This window comes from Schistocerca nitens, chromosome 9 (genome assembly GCF_023898315.1).
Source record: "Schistocerca nitens isolate TAMUIC-IGC-003100 chromosome 9, iqSchNite1.1, whole genome shotgun sequence".
NCBI lineage: Eukaryota > Metazoa > Arthropoda > Insecta > Orthoptera > Acrididae > Schistocerca > Schistocerca nitens.
This window is the reverse complement of record NC_064622.1, coordinates 88,970,756-88,994,468: the sequence shown is the minus strand read 5'-3', so window position 1 is coordinate 88,994,468 and position 23,713 is coordinate 88,970,756. Positions and strand designations below refer to the sequence as shown.

Here is a 23,713-nt window from a genome sequence, read left to right as displayed (position 1 = left end):
TTTTGTACAACAGAGTTTTATGGATTTTGAGATGTAATCTTCTGAATCTGTAATTATCGATTTGGTTGTTACAGGTTTTACCTATATTTCGCTGTAATGTAAGAAGTGTTTATCTTAGACATTTATTTATTAGTAAGAACAATGTTAATTTTTTTACTGCAGTGCTTGCTACTCGACATGTGTTGCAAAGAACAGATACTTGTCGCTAATAAATACTTCAAAGTCAGATAACTTAAGTTGGCGACAAAAAATCTCTTTTCTCATCTGGATTCTCAATCGGTATATATTTCTGCTTCGTGGTAAGTGATATACTAGTGATTTTGAAGACTGCAGACACTTTGTCAGAGAATAAGACATACGTGAAATATTCCACATAGTAGGTCAGTGTACAATGAGTTCGTCGTGTATCTGAAAATAACTCTTTAGATTGCTTCACTTCCGTTCTAGTGCAGGTCTAATGCAGGGCAACGACAAGCATATTAGATGAAAAACGAAATTCAACAAAACGGTATACAACTGAGGACGGAAATAAAGGGTATAACCCATGTGGAGTTAGCAGTTTAACAGAAGATTTTATTACAAAACATCGAAGAAATACACACGACTGAAAACTATACAATACTTGGATCCGAATTACAGACACAAATAAATGCTTCAAATATAATTAGACGCAGTTATACTGTTAAGTTCAACTCAGGAATACTTTGATCATTGTGCCTAACTGATGAAAGCAGATTTCAGGTAAATGACGTGACAGCCCGAATCCTTTCAGGCCGCTGGCCGTTATGAAGAGGTGGCTTTCTTGATGAGTAGGGACACATTTACAGCTGGAGTTCCAACAAACCTGGATGGATGGTAACTCAAACTGGTAGGCGTCGAAGGCGCTGGGTGCACTTCGAAGTTGTTGAGAATGTGCACGAGAGCCATTTTCACTTGCATGTACGCGAGTCTCATACCTGCAAGGACAAAACAACGAGATAATGGACAGTATTTTAAGAGCACATTATGTATTACGTAAAGTGGAAGGACCGTACATAGTAACGCTACATACTAGTATAAAGTGTTGCCTGGTCATAATATTACTCTCTGGATATGAGTTTATTAAATAACACTCCTATGGTGTCTGATCTATGTTTGTCTTACTCTGTTGAAATTGATACGCATTGGACTCGAAATAACTAGGACTGGTCGTCAGATGTAGCGTCCCAGACAAACCGACGGATAGCCACGGCAATTTATTAAGCATCACTACAATTCAGAGTGAAGGAAAGAAGTAGAGTAATACAGAATCTGCAGACGAGAGCTATACATCGTCCCGTTTTTTGTCCATACTGACTTTATTACTGTGATGGAACTTACATTGTAACGTCGAAATTAACAGTGACTTCTTCCGACTCGATTGTTTCATCACTCCTGTATTCTATAGAGCACTGCAGCTCGCGCTGATAAGAACCAGGACTCGAAACCCAGGACTGAAGCGGTCGAATGGCTTCCTTTGAATCAGACTAAACCTCTTGAAATATCTGTTGTCAACGACACTAATATAGTTTTCATTCTTTGTTTCTCCTCACTGAAAAGCGAGTACTTTTTAATAACTCTATTCGTTGTGTTTAAACCGTGTTTAAATAGCACAGTGCCCTCGTTTCACAACATCTATGATGCTATTGAGAAATAGATTATTTACATTTTAGAAATCTAAGTTACTCATTTAATGAGATATGACTGAATCATTGTATTCAAGAGTCTGTTGCGGACAGAACTTAACACGTCGCTCTTAACGGAACAAAATCGACAGATGTGAAGGTAATTTACGGAGTACTCCAAGGAAGTACTAAAAGATCATTACCGCTTAGGATGTAAATAAATGATATAGTAGAAAGCGTCGGATACGGTTGTCTATAGGAAAGTAACAACGCAAGAAGATAGTATCGATTTGCAGAATGACCCACAGAGAATTAATGAGTGGTGCAGGCTCTGGCAGTTGAGCACGAACGTAAATAAATGTAACGTATTGCGCATACAATGGAAAAGAAAGCCAAGACTGTGCAACTAAACAACTACACTGTTGGTGGGAAACTGCTGGAAACAGTATTTACCGCAAAATACCTATGTGTAATTATCCATAGAGGCCTTTACTTGAATGACCACACAAAACAAATAGTAAGAAAAGCAGTTGACCGACTGAGGTACATCGGTTTACAATAAATATTTCTGGAGAGCACTTTCAGGGAGGAGTCGGACGATATATTAAAATTTGGAAATTTGTGGTAAGTTCCTATGGGACCAAACTGCTGAGGTCATCGGTCCCTCGGCTTACACGCTGTTTAATCTAACTTAAACTGACTTACGCTAAGGACACACACCCATTCCCGGGGGCCTTACTCGAACCTCCGACGGGGGCAGACGCGCGAACCGTGATAATGTGCCTGAGACCTCGTGGCTATCCCGCGCGGTGACCATATAGTACTTCGTCCCACATGAATCTCGCGTATTGATCACGACGAGGAAATTCGAGAAATTAGAGCGAATACAGGCATATAGGGACATTCGCTCTTGCCACTAGCGATTCGCGAGTGAAACAGAATAGGGTGTGTTAATTGCACCAGAAGTACTCTCCGCCACACACCATTAGGTGTATTTTGAAATATGACGTAGATGTAGAGCTCGATATCATGTGGTCATACCAAATTACTGGTCAACGGAGATGATATTAAATGTAGGTTTTCAGAAACATTAGCCTATCTTATAATAGTTATTAAAGAACGTCGGCTGCGAGGCTGTTAGGAAACGCAAGAAGAGTTGGTGTGGGTCGGTTATTGGAGCAGGGATAGAAAGTTGACCCTATAGTTGAAAAAAGTGCAAAGTGTTGCATATCAATAGGCGAAGAGACCCAGCCCTGTTCGAGTACAGTATTTACGAAAACTCAATGGAAACAGCAACAATCTTAAAATTCCTACAAGTAAATATCTTGGGCGTTCTAATGGAGAATGACTACATCGAACTTTGTAGGAAAAGAAAACGCCAGGCTGAAACTGACTGAAACAGCGAAATATAATTCTTTCACTAAAGATGTGACTTGCAAAGTAGTTCTGGGAAACTGCTCATAAGTCTGGGACGCTTATCAGTTTCTGGATACGAATGAAAGAGAGGACATCAACCAAGAAGCGGCACGTTTCCTCACGGATTCTCCAAGTACACGAGAGAGCGCTACGGAGATGCACGGTGTAATGCAGTGTAATAGTCATGGGTGACTGGAATTCGTCAGTAGGAAAAGGGAGAGAACGAAACATAGTAGGTGAATATGGATTGGGGGGAAGAAATGAAAGAGGAAGCCGCCTTGTAGAATTTTGCACAGAGCATAACATAATCATAGCTAACACTTGGTTCAAGAATCATAAAAGAAGGTTGTATACCTGGAAGAATCCTGGAGATACTAATAGGTATCAGATAGATTATATAATGGTAAGACAGAGATTTAGGAACCAGGTTTTAAATTGTAAGACATTTCCAGGGGCAGATGTGGATTCTGACCACAATCTATTGGTTATGAACTGAGAATTGAAACTGAAGAAACTGCAAAAAGGTGGGAATTTAAGGAGATGGGACCTGGATAAACTGAAAGAACCAGAGGTTGTAGAGAGTTTCAGGGAGAGCATAATGGAACAATTGACAGGAATGGGGGAAAGAAATACAGTAGAAGAAGAATGGGTAGCTCTGAGGGATGAAGTAGTGAAGGCAACACAGGATTAAGTAGGTAAAAAGACGAGGGCTAATAGAAATCCTTGGGTAACAGAAGAAATATTGAATTTAATTGATGAAAGGAGAAAATATAAAAATGCAGTAAATGAAGCAGGCAAAAGGGAATACAAACGTCTCAAAAATGAGATCGACAGAAAGTGCAAAATGGCTAAGCAGGGATGGCTAGAGGACAAATGTAAGGATGCAGAGGCTTGTCTCACTAGGGGTAAGATAGATACTGCCTACAGGAAAATTAAAGAGACCTTTGGAGAGAAGAGAACCACTTGTATGAATATCAAGAGCTCAGGTGGCAACCCAGCTCTAAGCAAAGAAGGGAAAGCAGAAAGGTACAAGGAGTATATAGAGAGTCTATACAAGGGCGATGTACTTGAGGACAATATTATGGAAATGGAAGAGGATGTAGATGAAGAAGAAATAGGAGATATGATACTGCGTGAAGAGCTTGACAGAGCACTGAAAGACCTGAGTCGCAACAACCGGGAGTAGACAACATTCCATTAGAACTACTGACAGCCTTGAGAGAGCCAGTCCTGACAAAACTCTACCATCTGGTGAGCAAGATGTATGAGACAGGCGAAATACCCTCAGACTTCAAGAGGAATATAATAATTCCACTCCCAAAGAAAGCAGGTGTTGACAGATGTGAAAATTACCGAACTATCAGTTTAATAACTCACAGCTGCAAAATACTAACGCGAATTCTTTACAGACGAATGGTAAAACTGGTAGAAGCGGACCTCGGGGAAGATCAGTTTGGATTCTGTAGAAATGTTGGAACACGTGAGGCAATACTAACCTTACGACTTATCTTAGAAGAAAGATTAAGAAAAGGCAAACCTAAGTTTCTAGCATTTGTAGACTTAGAGAAAGCTTTTGACAACGTTAACTGGAATACTCTCTTTCAAATTCTGAAGGTGGCAGCGGTAACATACAGGGAGCGAAAGGCTATTTACAATTTGTACAGAAACCAGATGGCAGTTATAAGAGTCGAGGGGCATGAAAGGGAAGCAGTGGTTGGGAAAGGAGTGAGACAGGGTTGTAGCCTCTCCCCGATGTCATTCAATCTGTATATTGAGCAAGCAGCAAAGGAAACAAAAGAAAAATTTGGAGTAGGTATTAAAATTCATGGAGAAGAAGTAAAAACTTTGAGGTTCGCCGATGACATTGTAATTCTGTCAGAGACAGCTAAGGACTTGGAAGAGCAGTTGAACGGAATGGACAGTGTCTTGAAAGGAGGATATAAGATGAACATCAACAAAAACAAAACGAGGATAATGGAATGTAGTCAAATTAAATCGGGTGATGCTGAGGGAATTAGATTAGGAAATGAGACACTTAAAGTAGTAAAGGAGTTTTGCTATTTAGGGAGTAAAATAACTGATGATGGTCGAAGTAGAGAGGATATAAAATGTAGACTGGCAATGGCAAGGAAATCATTTCTGAAGAAGAGAAATTTGTTAACATCGAGTATAGATTTAAGTGTCAGGAAGTCGTTTCTGAAAGTATTTGTATGGAGTGTAGCCATGTATGGAAGTGAAACATGGACGATAACCAGTTTGGACAAGAAGAGCTTTCGAAATGTGGTGCTACAGAAGAATGCTGAAGATAAGGTGGGTAGATCACGTAACTAATGAGGAGGTATTGAATAGGATTGGGGAGAAGAGAAGTTTGTAGCACAACTTGACTAGAAGAAGGGATCGGTTGGTAGGACATGTTTTGAGGCATCAAGGGATCACAAATTTAGCATTGGAGGGCAGCGTGGAGGGTAAAAATCGTAGAGGGAGACCAAGAGATGAATACACTAAGCAGATTCAGAAGGATGTAGGTTGCAGTAGGTACTGGGAGATGAAGAAGCTTGCACAGGATAGAGTAGCATGGAGAGCTGCATCAAACCAGTCTCAGGACTGAAGACCACAACAACAACAACAACAACGGGCGTTTATCAGCAGTCGTTCTACTTTCCTTTCGCGAATGGGAGCAGGGGAAAGAGTAATTCTAGTGGTAGCAGAAGTACTCTTCGCTACACACTGTAAGATGGCTAGTGGAGTACAAATGTAGGTGCAGGGTCCGTATGCAAAGCAGATGACCTCACAGACAAACTGAGACGATAAGTCACACACAAAAGATTATTCTTATCCAAGATGTGATCGAAAGCAACCGGACAACTATTATTGGACATTAATAAGGTATGTATCTAACATTCACCTTTATGATGGCTTTAACTCCGTTGGGGAGATTTTAATGAAGTTGTCTGAATGTCTGTGGAGAAATGGCTGCCCATTTTTCCTCAAAAGCCCAACCCAGAGGAGGCAGTAATGTTGGCTGGTGCGATCTCGAGCGAAATCAACGTTCTGACTCATCACGATTGTGTTGGATTGGGCTTAGGTATGGACACGAACATATTGGGTCAGTCCATTGACGTAGTTTCGACAAATTACTGACTCACAGTTGCTACTCCCTGATGGGGTGCAATGGCGTGCTGACAGTTCTGATTTCTAACCATTCCTTGTCTGCAAGCAGTATGCAATGCAGCGAAATCATATCCTTCCCGCATTTAGCGTTTTCTTAAGCACAATAAGGAGACCACGCGATAACAACGAAAAACACTCTCATACTGTAATAACAAATGGTTCAAATGGCTCTGAGCACTATGGGACTTAAGTTCGGAGGTCATCAGTCCCCTAGAACTTAGAACTACTTAAACCTAACTAACCTAAGGACATCACACACACCCATGCCCGAGGCAGGATTCGAACCTGCGACCGTAGCGGTCGCGCGGTTCGAGACTGTGGCGCCTAGAACCACTCGGCCACTGCGGCCGGCCCTGTAATAAGACCATGTCCTTAGAACTTCAATGTCGGCACTATACATTACAGCAGGTAACGCTCTCCAGATGTTCGCCTGACCGAAACTGTGCCGAATGGCATAGCGTGATTGGACCCTGTACATCACTCATTTCCTAGACATCTATTGTCTAACGGCTTTGGTCTTTATATGAACTCAAGCGTCGCTTGAGTGCTGAGACTTATGGCTTATGAGCAGCTTCTTGAGCATTCTATTACATTCTATTACATTATTTTAAATTCCTTACTCGTACTGGACAATGTAATATCTTCTGCTGATTTCCTTAGTTTTGTACAACAACCATCTGCAGTGCTCGACGGTGACTGTACGTCAGTAAATGTGGTCCGCCCGGACTTGGTTGTTCCTTTTCGTTTCAGTTTCACAGTCACGTTACCAAAATCCGTCAAGAGCAGCTTTGAGGACTTGAAATGTCTCTGATAGATTTCTTACTCAGACTAGTTCACCTCAAAATACATTGATCTCTCCTAACCGACGCAATCTGCTGTTACTAATTCTGTACTGGCAATACTCCCCGCCTCCTCTGATTGTGGTGGGCCCACTTCTCATGGCATCTATTGGTCAACTCCTTAATACATATTCTTTTTGATTCTTCCCTTATGAGGAGAGACTGTTTGACACGCAGTGCTCGATAGCCTGTTCCGCTTCTAATCCTTCAGTATGTATTACCATCTTGTCCATAGCACCTATGTCACTAGTTGCAACAATCGAATTACCTTCGTCTGTGTCTATTGCAGTTAACATGAGATTGCTCTTCGATTTCACAAACAGTGCTTAGCATTGCATATTAATGCTTAGATCGATAAAATCTGTTACTTTGGCAGTATAATTACGTATATCCACTTTATAGCAGGTTTTGGAAACATCTGTTACTAGTGTAAACGAGTTACAGCACTGCGTAGAGTTACTGTCGAACTGGACCTATGGCCAGAGATTTCCAATGATTTATGACTCTCGATTGGTTCCTTCTAGGACATGTCAGGAATGTAGAGTGTGTAATAGAAGGTGACTCCCTCAATTATTGATCCATTTCCCCACACTGAGCGAAACTAGATGCAGTTTAGCAGCTACTACTGCTAAGACAAAATACCTGTTGTAAATTTATGAAGAGATGCCTGCAATGATACGTAGACTGAGTATTATTATTGGTATTCACTATCACAATTACGTGCTTTTCACGTAAAATGAAGATCAGAAAGACTATTTGCTTTAAAAACAAATGATTCTGTTCCCTATTGTTCTTCAAACGCCGAAAGTTTCTTTAGAGGTGCTAAGTACCCGGTATAAAATAGAATGATTGTGTGTTGCATGTTATACTACACACTTGCGTGGTCTCGCGGTCGCGTTCTCGATTCCCGAGCACGGGTTCCCAGGTTCGATTCCCGGCGGGGTCAGGGATTTTCACCTGCCTCGAGATGACTGGGTGTTTGTGTTTTACTCATCATTTCATCACCATAATGAAAGTGGTGAGATTGGGCTGAGCAAAGGTTCGGAATTTATACGGGCGATGATAACAGCGCAGTTGAGCGCCACACAAACCAAAACATCACACACTAGCGTGTTGGTCCACAAAGACGCAGTTGGAAGCGTAAACACCAGTGTCTGGGTGCTCACCGAGGCACGTCCTGGGGCCCTCGCCGAACGGCATGAACGTGTGGCTCGGTCGGTCCCTGGAGTTCTCCTCTCTGAAGCGGTCCGGCCAGAACCTGAGCGGCTCCCTCCAGTACTTGGGGTCGGTGTGGAGACCGGCCACCGACACGAAGACAGCGGTGCCCTTGGGCAGCACGATGTCCGTACCTTCTATCCTGTAGTCGCGAGACGCCTCGCGGTTCAGGAAATTCACTGTGGGGTACTTCCGCTGCGTCTCTGAAAACAAGAAAAATCACTATTAGCGGGGCCGCCGTCTACAGCGTATGCTGGGTCATGATCATTAACAAGTGACGATCTACCCCCCCCCCCCCCCCAATCTCTTTTCCTGATTTGCACTCGTCTTTTAATATTTGCAGTTTCTCCATTCGAAGAACACAGTGGCGAGTTCTAGTTGATGTACTGGCCCCCCAACTCACCAGATCTGAACTTGATCCAACACATCTCGGGTGTGATTGAATGTGGCGTCAGAGGTGATCACCACCCTCAGCATAATTTGCGGGAATTAGTTGACTTGTGTCTTCAAATGTGGTGCCAGCTATCCACCAAGGCCTCACTGCATCCATGCGTCGCTGCTGTTATCCGAAACGAAGGTCGACAAACGGCTATTCGGTGGGTGGTCATAATGTTCTGTCTGATCACTGTACAAGTACATCGATAATACAGGGTGTCCACAATGAGACTCCAACATTTTAATATCCTATATACCGAGCGAGGTGGCGCAGTGGTTAGACACTGGACTCGCATTCGGGAGGACGACGGTTCAATCTCGCGTCCGGCCATCCTGATTTAGGTTTTCCGTGATTTCTCTAAATCGTTCCAGGCAAATGCCGGGATGGTTCCTTTGAAAGGGCACGGCTGACTTCCTTCCCAGTCCTTCCCTAATCCAATGAGGTCGATGACCTCGCTGTCTGGTCTCCTTCCCCAAACAACCCAACCCCCCCCCCCCTCCATATTTCAGTGTTGGTAGTATCCTATATATATATTTCTCGTTTCAGATGGTGGACCTGTGAATCCTGAAGGGGCAGACAGAGCAACTCAACAACTTTGTGGTGTGCAAATTTGATACGCCAAGTAGCCGTAGTGGAGCTGAAATCAATTGTTTTAGCAAAATGAAGGATATGGAGGAGCGTGCACAAGTGCTCTGGTGGTATGCAGAGACAAAATCGGCGACCCAAGTGCAAAGAAACTTTCGTCGAGTTTACAACAAGATTATAAAGAAGTAGTATGATCAGTTTTTTTTACTACTGGGAGTGTTGCGAAAGGGCATGGTGGTCGTAAGCCTGGGATCAGCGAACATCACGCGGAACAAGTGCAGCGATCATTCGAACAAAGTCCACAGAAGTCAGTGCGACAGGTAGCAGGAGAACTTCGTACGAAACGTTCAACAGTGCACAAAGTGCTTCATCAGCGATTACGTTTGTACGCATATAAAGTGCAGGTTGTGCAAGATAAAGCCTGATGATCGACCAAAGCGACAAGAATTTGCATGTGTCATGTCAGATCGCATTGCCGCGGACGAGACATTTTTATCACGCGTGATGTTTATTGACGAGGCAACCTTTCACGTGTCAGGGGCTGTTAATCGTTACAATGTGCGCATCTGGCGGTCCGAAAATCCACATGCACCTAGGGAACACATGCGCGACAGTCCGAAAGTTAATGTGTGGTGTGGTTTGATTATAAATCGCATTATTGGGCCGTTTTTCTTTCAGGAGCCCACTGTGGATGGAGCCATCTACCTGGACATGTTGAAACAATTTGCCTGCAGTCAAATGTGATGGTTCAACAGGACGGTGCACCACCCCATTGGAACCTTGATGTCCGAAAATTTTTAAATGACACATTCCGGCAGCGATGAATTGGCCGTGGAGGTCCAATTCCTTGCCCGCCACGTTCGCCCGACCTAACCCCTCTCGATTTTTCTTGTTGGGTTATGTAAAAGACCGGGTATACGCTACACCAGTAAAGGACATCCAAGACTTGGAACAGCGCATAAGATTTATGATCAACTCTGTCACGGAACAAATGCTCTGCAACACATGGCACCAAATCAATTATAGACTTGATATTCTTCGCGCTACCCGTGGCGCCCATTTTCAAGTGTACTGAACCGTCCACCTGTGTATGAAAACATGACGAGCTGTTGTATGATTTCCCTGTATTTGTTCGTCAATAAATTGTGTTTCCTCTCAGACTTTATGAGTTCAAATGTTGGAGTCTCATTGTGGACACCCTGTATTACGATTAAGCGTTTTTGCTTCACACTGATTACATATTACCCATTCAGGCTGAAGTGCTTCATATATTGTAAATAGTTTCCTCTTTTTACCTGAGCCTGCAAGCTCTTTATAAGCCACATGACTTCATTGCACAACTTTATTGCTCTCACTTAACTCTTTTCACTTTTTGTTAATTTGCTAGTTCTAGTAAAGAGTGTGTACCTGTGAAATCACAGACGCTGCTCACTGCAGCTGCACGCATACAAGGCATAGAGAAGCATGACGTACCAGAAGTGACGTAGGGCTACTGCCTCTGGTCTTAGGCTATCTGCATACGTCAATAGCCATGGACGTGGCATTCTTACGCTCTGCAGGAGCCGATGTCAAGTTTCATATATAATGTCATATACACAAATCTTTGAAATAGAAAACTACACGTTGTTGGATCCATTATCGAATATGTGCCATTTTAAAATCTTTTAAGAAAAAATCCCATAGCAGAGAGATATTATTTTTAAATACTAGTAACATGTTTTATATGATGATTAAGTGGATGACACATATATTTACTACGTAGAGTTAACGACTCGCACATCGAGTGTAGATAATATGATTCGACTTGACTAAATTTCGCAAAAGTTATTTGTAAACATTTCCTGCACTTTTGATTCTGTAATGTTACCACGTCTCTTGCACACAAAATGTCGTGTTTTTGGTTAATAGTTACAATACTTTCTGAAGAAGACAGTTCAGAACTGTCGAAACCATGGTCAAGGTTTAATAAAACCATATGCTGCAAGTGGTTGACAGTTATTTCCAATCTATCTTCTTTACGTCTGCAACATAGCTCGTAATTAATTAAACAAACACATGAAGTATTGCTCTGCTTAATGTAATGGACCGTGCTACCAAAAACAATAGTATTAAATAAGAATGAGTTGTCGTCGAGTCGTATGATTTTTCCCAATTTCGTGATAAAGTTATTATAGTATAGCCAAATGGAACATCACAAAACAAATCCCTAGATAACGTAATTCTTTAGGCTTTTGATACCGAACTGCTGCAGTGCGGGAGCACCAAAATTGACGTAGCCAAGTGTGGTTAGTTCCATACCAACAACACTGTGTTTCAAAATTTTTGACGCAAGAAAGTTTACTTCCTGAGATACTTTGACTGCTGTGAACAAACTGAATTGGACATAGCGCGCAATAGTTTTGCATACTTGAGAATAATTGCACAAAAGAGATTAGCGTCTAGATACGCTGAAGTCTAAACCTAGAAGAGTCGAAGTATAATTTTTTTTGTGTGGTCTTCTCCTCATACACACACTATAAACTCGGAATGTCTTGTCTTTAATACTTTTTTATATTATGATTCATCTTTGGCCCATGCTGCAAAATTAGTGGAAACATGTTTCAATAAGGTGACTCCAGTGTACCCGTTGCCAGGTAGCACTCACCGCTGACGACGTTGGTGAGGTCCGTCATCTCGTTGACGGCCTCGTACGTGATGTGGCCGCCATGTTTGCTCAGCACGTGGCGCACGTGCTGGCGCACCTCTTCCTGCAGACTCTGGTTCCACGCCAGCTCGAACAGGGCGAAGGCCAGCGTCGAAGACGAGTTGTCGAAGCCAGCAGCCAAGAACGACATCAGCTGGCCTGCGATCAGCTCGTTCGTCAGCTCTGCAACAATACACGAAATCACAGTCCAGAGTAAGAACTCTCCACTCATTAGTAGGCAGAACTATGTTACAGATAAATTTTGTAGCTTATTTTTTAATGTTCGGACTAGGAAATTAGTGAGTGCTTACTGGGAATCAACGCCGTGAATACTTTATTTTCCACAACAGCAGAAGCACATCAGATCATTCTCTAATGCTATGTTGGGGTTGGGTTGGGTTGGGTTGGGGGAGGAGACCAAACAGCGAGGTCATCGGTCTCATCGGATTGAGGAAAGACGGGGAAGGAAATCGGCGATGCCCTTTCAAAGGAACCATCCCGGCATTTGGCTGGAGCGATTTAGGAGAATCACGGAAAACCTAAATCAGGATGGCCGGACGCGGGGTTGAACCGTCGTCCTCCCGAATGCGAGTCCAGTGTGCTAACCACTGTTGATGCTATGTATTCGGCCCTACATTTCTTTGAGTATTATTTTCATCAGCTGTTAAAGCGAAATAAACCTGGGCATTCATTTACATACCACAGCTGACGCGTAATTTTGCATCTCGCTACTCAGATCCATGCACTATCTTGAGAACTTCAAGCAACCTATTACCCGCTGGAGATGCAATGCACAGTATTCGTACATACACTCAAGACGACTTTCAAAGGGTTTTGGATAAATCGTCTGCTACATCCAAATTCACAACTCTGAAAGTGAAAATGGTGATTGTGGCGTAAGATAAACGGATATGGCTGCCGTAAGATTAGATGCCTCCTTGTGGAATCCAGACGACGTGCTCTTCTACCTCGGCTCACTAGTGTCAGAATATCTTTTTCTCGACGACGAAGTAAACGCGAGAACTGGCAAAGCGGCGAATACTTGGCAAGCTCGTCACAGGAGCACGGACCAACTCTCGCACTGGACTCGGCAGTAACCAAAGAAACTGCCTGTGTAGTGTTACTAGAACCTTCCCTTAGCGAGTGTAAGTCATTGCTGACGATGTTTCTCGTATGATTGCAGAACTCATACAACGGTCCATCGTCAAGTTATCCTGAAGAATCACTCTTAGATATTGGGCTCCATAAATTTTCCAATTTACCTTGAGATTATTTGCGTTTAAAAGTGACTTAATCTTATTGATTTTATGGCACAATGAAACATCCCAGGAAATCTAAAGAAGACAGAAACATGAAAACATACATTTTTGGACTCTGTATACTGTCTTTGGAAAATTGTACTTATCAGTCTTTACTTTTCAAATTCATACAGGGTGTTACAAAAAGGTACGGCCAAACTATCAGGGAGCATTCCTCGCACACAAAGAAAGAAAATATGTTACGTGGATATGTGTCCGGAAACGCTTACTTTCCATGTTAGAGCTCATTTTATTACTTCTCTTCAAATCACATTAATCATGGAATGGAAACACACAGCAACAGAACGTACCAGCGTGACTTAAAAAACTTTGTTACAGGAAATGTTCAAAATGTCCTCCGTTAGCGAGGATACATGCATCCACCTTCCGTCGCATGGAATCCCTGATGCGCTGATGCAGCCCTGGAGAATGGCGTATTGTATCACAGCCCTCCACAATACGAGCACGAAGAGTCTCTACATTTGGTACCGGTGTTGCGGAGTCAAGAGCTTTCAAATGCCCACATAAATGAAAATCAAGAGGGTTGAGGTCAGGAGAGCGTGGAGGCCATGGAATTGGTCCGCCTCTACCAATCCATCGGTCACCGAATCTGTTGTTGAGAAGCGTACGAACACTACGACTGAAATGAGCAGGAGCTCCCCCGTGCATGAACCACATGTTGTTTCGTACTTGTAAAGGCACATGTTCTAGCAGCACAGGTAGAGTATCCCGTACGAAATCATGATAACGTGCTCCATTGAGCGTAGGTGGAAGAAAATGGGGTCCAATCAACACATCACCAACAATGCCTGCCCAAACGTTCACAGAAAATCTGTGTTGATGACGTGATTGCACAGTTGCGTGCGGATTCTCGTCAACCCACACATGTTGATTGTGAAAATTTACAATTTGATCACGTGGGAATGAAGCCTCATCCGTAAAGAGAACATTTGCGCTGAAATGAGGATTGACACTTTGTGGATGAAGCATTCGCAGAAGTGTACACGTGGAGGCCAATCAGCTGCTGATAGTGCCTGCACACGCTGTACATACGAGGGCTATTCCGAAAGTAAGGTCCGATTGGTCGCGAAATGGAAACCACGGTAAAAATCAAAAATGTTTTATTTGCAACAGTTAGATACACCTTGCAGCTACTTATCTCCATAGTCGCCGACCCGACTTAGACGTGTATCGTAGCGTTGTACCAACTTTCCCATACCCTCGCTATAGAAGGCAGCCGCCAGTGCTCTCCGCCAATTCTCTACGCTGGCCTACGGCTCGTTGTCTTGTGCCGAAATGTTGTCTTCATAACCAGCGGTTCATGTGACCTCAGCTGAAACTCAGAGGGAGACAATTACGGGCTGTAGTGTGGGTAATCTCACATTTCCATTTGAAAACGATGCAGGAGCATCTTCATTGCCCCTGCAGAATGCGGCTGAGAATTGTCTTGAAGACGAAACAGCACGACAGTTATGTAATGTTAGCTGCATAGCTTCAGGGGAAATTTTTCACCAGGCCCCCGTACTTGGCGGCAGACACTATTTTCTAGACATCTTTACGCACTCACTGCGAGCTCAGAAATGAGAAGAGCGACGTGATGCTAACTGGGGTTATACTAGAGACACTACCCAACACATCTGTGCAAAGCTTTATCGGATTTTCATAGTCGTTTCCATTTCGTGACCGATCGGACCTTACTCTCGGAATAGCCCTCGTAGTACGGAAACACCTGGTTCTCCCGTAGCACTCGCCATACAGGGACGTAGTCAACGTTAACTTGTACAGCAGCAACTTCTCTGACTCTTATATTGGGGTTATCGTCCATTGCACGAAGAATTGCCTCGTCCATTGCAGGTTTCCTCATCATTCTAGGTCTTCCCCAGTCGCCGCGAGTCATAGGCTGGAATGTTCCGTGCTCCCTAAGACGCCGATCAATTGCTTCGAACGTCTTCCTGTAGGGACACCTTCGTTCTGGAAGTCTGTGTCGATACAAACGTACCGCGCCACGGCTATTGCCCCGTGCTAATCCATACATCAAATGGGCATCTGCCAACCCCGCATTTGTAAACATTGCACTGACTCCAAAACCACGTTCGTGATGAACACTAACCTGTTGATGCTACGTACTAATGTGCTTGATGCTAGTACTGTAGAGCAATAAGCCGCATTTGAACACGCGGTGAATCGAGGAAGTACAGTACATACTGAAGAAACTAAAGTGAGCTGTAACATGGAAATCAAGCGTTTCCGGACACATGTCCACATTTCATCTTTTTTTTATTTGTGTGTGAGGAATGTTTCCTGAAAGTTTGGCCGTACCTTTTTGTAACACCCTGTATTTTTAATTGTGTTATCAATCTAACGTGAGTAAAGGTAGCTATAATTATCGCCTCGGTAAAATCTGACTGCGATCATGAAACTTAGGGAAACAGATGCTGTACTCACTGAGTTGCTCGTTATCACCCTGTGCCTGCTCGTCCTTGATCTTCGTGAGCATGTCAATTACATCGTTCCGCACAATGCCCGTTTCCTTCCGATACTCTATCAGCTGTGGACAAAAGATACATGTTAAAGTTTTTCTAAGTAAATTATTGAACTAATTTAAATTCATTTATCGTGAAACGAAAACCAATGTGATGTACAGCTGAGACTTGTACCTACGCCATGACGAAAGTAATGAATTGTGTCACTTTTTCTTAACTTTGAGAGCCCATAAAATTAGTTCTTATCACGAATACCGGTAAGACAATAACGTTCTTTAACAGATGGAAAAAACAGGTGTTGCTTTAGGAATTGTATAAAATTCAGATCAACTTACGCTAATGTATTTTTTATATGTATACGTTGGTGAAAATATGTAACAAATTTGTTGTAGTTTGCCTTCGTTTCTCTCGTGTTACGCATAAATATCTTTGATTTGTGAATGATCTTCACGGATGCACACTTCCAGAATGTCTTCAAGATCTTCTTTTACCTCACATCAGTTGAATGAGGAAGATACTGTTGTATCTCACGTAGCACGTAAGTTTCATTAAATCTGTTACCATTGAGTCCTACTCACCATTTGGATAACTCATTTGATCAGAATTTTTCTGTCGGTTAAAAATCTGGCATGCCATTATGGGTACATTTAGGTGAGGCGTGTACAAGCCACTTCTTCCGGGAAGCAGCCGTTTTCCATCCATCCTTCCCGGGTGATATCACTTCATTCCCTATGGTGTACAGGACAATCAATAAGATCGCTTTATCATTCGTATGCTTGGAAAGAGCATGTAGATACAGGCTTTTAGGGAAGTACTACAGCAACCGCTAGACAACATACATGAATCCTCCGTGTCTCATTTCATGTAAAAACCAAAAGAAGCTTTCGAAGTAATAAATTCGAGAATGTTAATATTCAACGGATGAATGAATGTCACGTCGAAAAGACGCAACATACAGAGACCTAGCTTGGGATGTTCCTCAAATGATAGTAGTCCCACTGCCACATACATTGTGTTACGCCCACATTTTACCGCTGAATTTACTAACCTTACGAAAACAAATCTCGAATTTTAACTATAAAAAAGTACCAGAATTCGTTATTATCTTTCCTACATAAAATCCAGAGGCTGGTGTATCAAATTCTAGGTTTATAATATTTCCCCTCATATATTACTTCAGATATAAGACATATAAATAAATTGCAAATTCACCGCTGACTGTTTTGATCCCCATTTACTGAACTACGTACAGTGCGCAGCCTTCCTCTCAGATTAATAAGTGGTTATAAATAAAATCTAGATCCTGAGAATCGAGTAGACAGTCGACTATAAAATACCTTCCGTCACCACATCTAAGGACCAACTCATTTCTTCCACGCAACATCAAAATACTTTATCCCGTGTACTCTTAACCGTAGCATAGCCTGTATTTCTCATTCTCTTCCGGTACATCATTGATTATGATATTTTACATCAAAACTTTTACGCTAGTTTTGTTCTACTTTCTCCTTACCTCCTTCAGTTTTTTCTTCCATTTTGTCTTCAGTTTTTAGTGTATTATTTGTCTTGCAAGGAATGTAATAAAAATCATTATTTAACCTCATACATTAACTGTCGTGTAATAATATGTATGGGGCATAAAACATCGATTTCAATCAACTTCGAAAGACTCTAGATAAACCCTCCTGAATCTCTGCCGCGCGGAGTGGCCGCGCGGCTTAGGGCGCCATGTCACGGATTGCGTGGCCCCTCCCGCTGGAGGTTCGAGTTCTCCGTCGAGCACGGGTGTGTGTGTTGTTCTTAGCGTAGGTAAATTTAATTTAGTTTAAGTAGTGTGTAAGGCCAAGGACCGATTACCTAAGCATTTGGGTCCCTTAGAAATTCACACACATTTGAACATTTTTCTCTGTAAGACTGCTAGAAACTACGGATTAAAATATTAAGTGGCTTGTTCGACAAAATCGTAGTGCTGAATGCTTGAATCAGATCATAATGAACCTGCAAAACAAATAAATGCTGCTGTCCTTTTGTCTGATTAGTATTTAAATGAATCTTAATGGTTCATGCGTACCTTAACTGTGTTTTGTACAAAGAAGTCCTCTACTTTCTTGCTGCCAAGTCGGATGCGGAGTGTGGACAGGATCTGTGGAGCGAAGAACGCCAGCGTGGTGATAATCCTTCCAACGACGGTATCTCTCAAGATTCGCCGCACGTGCTCTCGCAGAGGAGACTTTGGGTTTTCGAGAGAGTTAGCATCCACACCCATGAAGATGGAGCAAACCGCGTCCGTCGTATAACGGGCCATGACGTCCTTCAGTTCCACTTCAGTTCCTAAAGTACAAATACAACAAATACTTTACAAATCTACGTTTATTAATTTTTACCATTAAAACTGAGAATAAAACAATAAGTCTACGGAAAAATTCTAAGCACAGTGTCACTTCGTTAAATTAGTGAAGTGAACACTGGCCAAAAATATTTCTTGTCTTTCTTTTAGAAATATCTTAATTAGTTCGTTTGAACTCAAAAAGACCAAACCTTTTGACACTGCAGACTCAAGGTGATGGGCCAGTTTCTGTCCAGTTTCGTTCACCAGGTGGAACATGAGCTTCATCTTGCCGGAAGTGAATGCTGGTGTTAGTACAGTACGTAGTTTCCTCCATCTGAAACAAAACAACAAAAACATATCTTTTATTCTCTCATTTCCTGACTTATTGTCTCTCAGTTAGAAAATATTTAACCTCGTCTTACAAACCCCTTTTTCTGAGTATTGCTCGACAAAGAAGCCTTTAGATTTGTACTTGTTAATAAAATTTTAGAGAACTGTGTATTAATTATAAGTTTTCACATGTGTTTTTGAACATCTGTTGAACAGGTATTGCTGATGGTACTTCCCCCATTGTTATATACAGACACTGTAGTAGTTTATAGATACTTGTAGTTACCCAATATGAAACACAGCTCAAAATTCAGCACAATTACTGACAACGTTTAGCATTCTATTTCGTTCCTCGTGATATAAATGCCTGAATAGAAAAAAACATTTAAAATATCTAGGAACGTATCAAAAATTTAATAGCGGTATATTACAAGAGGGTGATGAAACCAGAAGGCATCTATGCAGGTGAAATATGTTATATACATAAGCTAAAATATTAGAGAGAAAAGCACAAGGAGGAAGCGAAGGGATCTGAAAGTTAAGAAGACGTATACAAAAAAAAAAAAATTAAGAAAATGGAACCAGTAAGTAAAAAACAACTGATATATTTTGGATTACCATATAGAATGAATCTCTGCCAAAAGGAGCAGTAGCATGTATCATAAGAGTAGAAGAACCAACAGGCAGAGATATGTTGAGATGGATTATGTCAAACTTACAGGCATTGTAAGGCAGGTGCAGTAAGAGAGGTGTGAAGAAAGAAAGAAGGGTCTTGGTGAAAAAGTAAAGTAAAAATGGCAGAAAATAAGAAATGAAAAGGAACTGAATTTGTGATGTGGTCTCTATCTGGTGAAAACAAAGAATAAAAATGAAGGGAAGATATAAAGGAGCATAGCCTTTTTTACTCTGGAATAATACACAGTATCCATACCCCTGCCTGTTCCGCGAGATACTCACCCAGCGCCATGTTGGCCAAAAAGAGACGTGGCAATGACCGGGTCAGTCAATGGGTCGATCTTAGCGTTGGTTGCGTAGAACGTGGAGAAGTCGGTGCTCATGATGCGTCCTATGAGAGCGGGGTCCTTCACCAAGAGGATGGGCTTGTCGAAGGCGAACATGCCCATGAAGGGAGCGTCTCCGGCCCTGCGGTAGCATTCGAAGACTGGTTCCCCCATGTGCTTCCGACCGATCACCACGCTGCCCATATTGCCTACGTAGGGAATGGGCTTCATGTAGGGGATTCCCAGCTTCTTCCAGTAGTCGAAGTTGCGTGTCGCGTACCAGTAAAGCAGTGGTACCAACAGCAATGGCAGCACAGCGTCCACAATCCAACTGCCCGTCACCAGCGTCATGGCGTGGATGTTTTGTGATTTCAGCACCTGGCAGCAATCATATAACATTAGCATTAAACAGCAGCTGTAGTAGACCTGAGAAAAGTATTGTATAGTGTTAGAAATCTTGACGTGATTTTAGAGTAGATCGCTATACTGAAATTATCTGCATCTAAATATACATGACTACTCTGCAAATCACTCTTGTTTGGAAAAATGTTGATAGGACCTTTTCCAGATTACTCCACAACCATTGCACTCTCCAATAGCCCATAGAAAAAATAAAAACTTAAATCTTCTTGTGCGACATGCGATTTCTCGTGTTTAATTACTAACGTCATTTCTCCTTGTGAAGGTGGAAGCCAACAAAATATTTTCACATTTTTAGGGGAAAGTCGGCGACTGGAATTTTGGAAAGAATATAGCCGCAAAGAGAAACTCCTTTATTTTAATGACTGTTGGCCAAGCGCGCATTTCTATGACAGTCTCTTCTAGTTCGCGCTAATACGAAACGAGAAACCCGTCCTTTAACTCTTCCTTAGTCCTCCGACATTCGTAACTGTAGAGGAACCTATAACAGCTTGCCGGCCGCGGTGGTCTCGCGGTTCTAGGCGCGCAGTCCGGAACCGTGCGACTGCTACGGTCGCAGGTTCGAATCCTGCCTCGGGCATGGATGTGTGTGATATCCTTAGGTTAGTTAGGTTCAAGTAGTTCTAAGTTCTAGGGGACTAATGACCACAGCAGTTGAGTCCCATAGTGCTCAGAGCCATTTGAACCATTTGAACCTATAACATGCAAATCTACTTTGGAAGAGTACGGACAGAGTAGTGTGGGCAGTAGAGATTTTGCCTCTTCTAAGTGTTCTGGCAATAAAACGCAGCATTTAGTTTGCTTTCCAAAAACATTTTTTGCGTGGCCATTCCAACTGAAGTTGTTCGCTAGGTAATTAATTAAAGCCTGAAATTGGTGTGATTTACCATATAACCGAAATCGAAAGGGTTCCTTTAAGCACTCGTCGGGTGGATCGTGCGCCTTTCATTGTTTCCAATCGATTGCTGCGTTTCGCACCTTGCAGATTATCTTGTGTAAATCATTTTGCAATTCCTTTTGCTCTGCTAATGCCTTTACTAAACGTAAACGACGACTCATCTGCGAAAAAGCGAAAGAAGATTCTCAGATATTTTCCTGAATCTTTTGCACAGATTCGGAACAATTTCCTGTCGATGAGATCAATTACTTCGCTTGAATAAGAACAAGAATGATATTTTCTTAATCCTTGCTGCGTTTGTGTCAATAGAGTGTTTTCTAAGATGTATTTCATTGTAGAGAACACAGTAAATCTTGCAGTATCCTACTGCAAACCGGTATGATTGGTATGAGCCTAAAATTCTTCTTTTCTGTTGGTGTGATCTATGAGAGTTACCGTCTTTTAGATACGGATTATTCCTTGTGCGAGCGCTAGTAATAGATTTAAAAATGCAGCTATTTCATCAGTATACTCCAAAATGTAGCTAACTGGTATACCGTGTCCGGCCAGAAATTTGCCTTTACTAACTAAAATTGCTTTGCTACTTATGTATTACTCACGATGACAGCTGTTCTTGATTCGAGTTTTGGAATATTTACTGCACCTTCTTTGGAGAAAGAATTTCGGAAAACACTGTTTAGTAAGTTCAGTTCCATTGCTATCACGCTGGTGTACTTTACATACAGCCAGAATCTCTTAGGATTTTTTACCAGATTTCGATGAATATTCGTTGTGGTTGCTGCTGAAGCATCTCGCATTGATTTTCTCACTAAAGTTTGAGCTTATGCAAAACATCGATAAGTATAGAGATATTGGTCCGTTTAAATCTCGCACCTTTTGAGTTGGTACTGCAACAGTGTCCTCGCCTTTAATGTACTATAGACAATCAGTTCCGTTCGTTATTAATTTACTTGAAACTAAATCTTGTCTACTGTTACATAGTTGGTTTAGAAAAGTTGGTGATTGTTTCTTATGAAGGCATCAAGTACATTTTTTATCAGATTTTTAAATAGCCATTACTTCTTGTTTATTTTTTTTTTGTGGATTTTCATGATACAGTATTCAGTAATTTGTATTCAGTTTCGCTGCAATATGCTTATGGCCACTAATACCTACGCTCAAAATGTTCAAATGTGTGTGAAATCTTATGGGACTTAACTGCTGAGGTCATCAGTCCCTAACCTTACACACTACTTAACATAAATTATCCTAAGGACAAACACACACACCCATGCCCGAGGGAGGACTCGAACCTCCGCCGGGACCAGCCGCACAATTGATAACTGCAGCGCCCTAGACCGCTCGGCTAATCCCGCACGGCAACACCTACGCTCTTCAGGATTATTTGAGGTTAAGAAATCTAGTACGTTACTTCTAATTCAGTGGACTCCTGAACTATTTCGTGAACATAATTTTTGGAGGAAACATTCAGTAGAATTTCGGACGTCTCTTTATATCTGCCAACGCCTTCACACATTTACTCGAATTTTTATTAATATGTCTAGGGTAGATAGAAGTCGCCATGAACTACATATAACATGTGAGTCGGTACTTACTCGAAATGAGGCTCATATTGTGCCTGAGTCGCCCCGAACCTATTACATCTGAGTCTGGGATCGGTAAAAGGGATGGACCGTCAATGTGGTGTTCTACCTTTAAAATTTGTGTCTTATCCACAGATATATAGTTTGGGGCACAATAACGGGAATGGAGTGACAGCCATACACAAAAATGGTTCAAATGGCTCTGAGCACTATGCGACTTAACTTCTCAGGTCATCAGTCGCCTAGAACTTAGAACTAATTAAACCAACTAACCTAAGGACATCACACACACCCATGCCCGAGGCAGGATTCGAACCTGCGACCGCAGCGGTCGCTCGGTTCCAGACTGTAGCGCCTAGAACCGCACGGCCACTCCGGCCGGCAGCCACACACAGACATTGTATTTGCATAATAATACTTGTCATGTAATGTATGAATGAAAGCGATTTATCTCAGTTCCACTTACGATTTTTTTTTTTGGATTACGTGATCGTATGAGTGAGGCGTTAGTGAAAACTGTAGAATATCTAGTTAGGACTTAACGAATTGGCCCACTAGTGCAGTGGTTGACAGTTTTATTAGAAATGTAAAGTTATGTGCTTGATGAGACTTCGTAGTGACCTTTGATTACATCGTAATAAGCCATAACCGGAGCCAGTCATATCACACTCAAACCAAAGTGAAAGACGTTGGGGTATGAAGGAGGAAACGTAGTAAATAGGCAGTGCGAGTGACCACAGGTTTATGGGAGATTACATCAGAAGTGGTACAGAAGAGCAGCTAACACACACGAAAAGAAAAATCTGAAAACCGAAGCTGAAAATTCTGAGGTATGTTGGCTAAAATGTTTGAAGTATAGAGGCAAAATAATAACAAACTATATTGACTTGCTAAATGCGGTTTGTATGTTACATTCACTTACGGTGCACTTAATAAACAACACGACAGTATACGAAGGGGTCCATTTCGTTAACTTTGAGGAGAGGATATTTTCAACACAGGAAAATAATAATGTAAAACATAATGACAGAGCAATGAAAGGCACTGCCAGTCCTTAGCGGACTTACCCACTCGAACAGCTCTGGTGAGTGACCCTCACTACACTGAGCTGCCTTAGATCACTGGCCTTTATGTACCATTCCGCAGCAGCTGATACCCCCCACTCGTCGACAACTTTGCACAGCACTGCCATAGTGACGAAGCGTGTTTGATAACCTGCAGCCGACCGCAGACGTTCTGGAGGTCACTCCCTCAGCCAAGTTCTTACGACAGCCGCTACAGCCGAATTTCGCATAAGGAATGTGTACACAGTAGGAAATGTGTGTTTGGCGTACTTACTGCTTAACCTATCTTTTGGCTATATAAACATAAGTATCACAAGTA

At 42.1% G+C, this 23,713-nt stretch overlaps 1 protein-coding gene across 1 annotated transcript; it reads right to left on the bottom strand.

Annotated features, from left to right (window-relative positions):
* Positions 1-560: 560 nt before the first annotated feature.
* Positions 561-23,489, bottom strand: LOC126203324 (cytochrome P450 6j1-like). The gene is made up of 8 exons (XM_049937591.1): positions 23,398-23,489; positions 19,386-19,807; positions 18,308-18,432; positions 17,841-18,100; positions 15,732-15,834; positions 11,950-12,171; positions 8,236-8,487; positions 561-956 (listed from the first exon to the last, which is right to left on the bottom strand). Exons 2-8 carry the CDS (start codon positions 19,778-19,780, stop codon positions 784-786), a joined length of 1,530 nt encoding a protein of 509 aa, XP_049793548.1. The 5' UTR covers positions 19,781-19,807; positions 23,398-23,489; the 3' UTR covers positions 561-783.
* Positions 23,490-23,713: the final 224 nt, after the last annotated feature.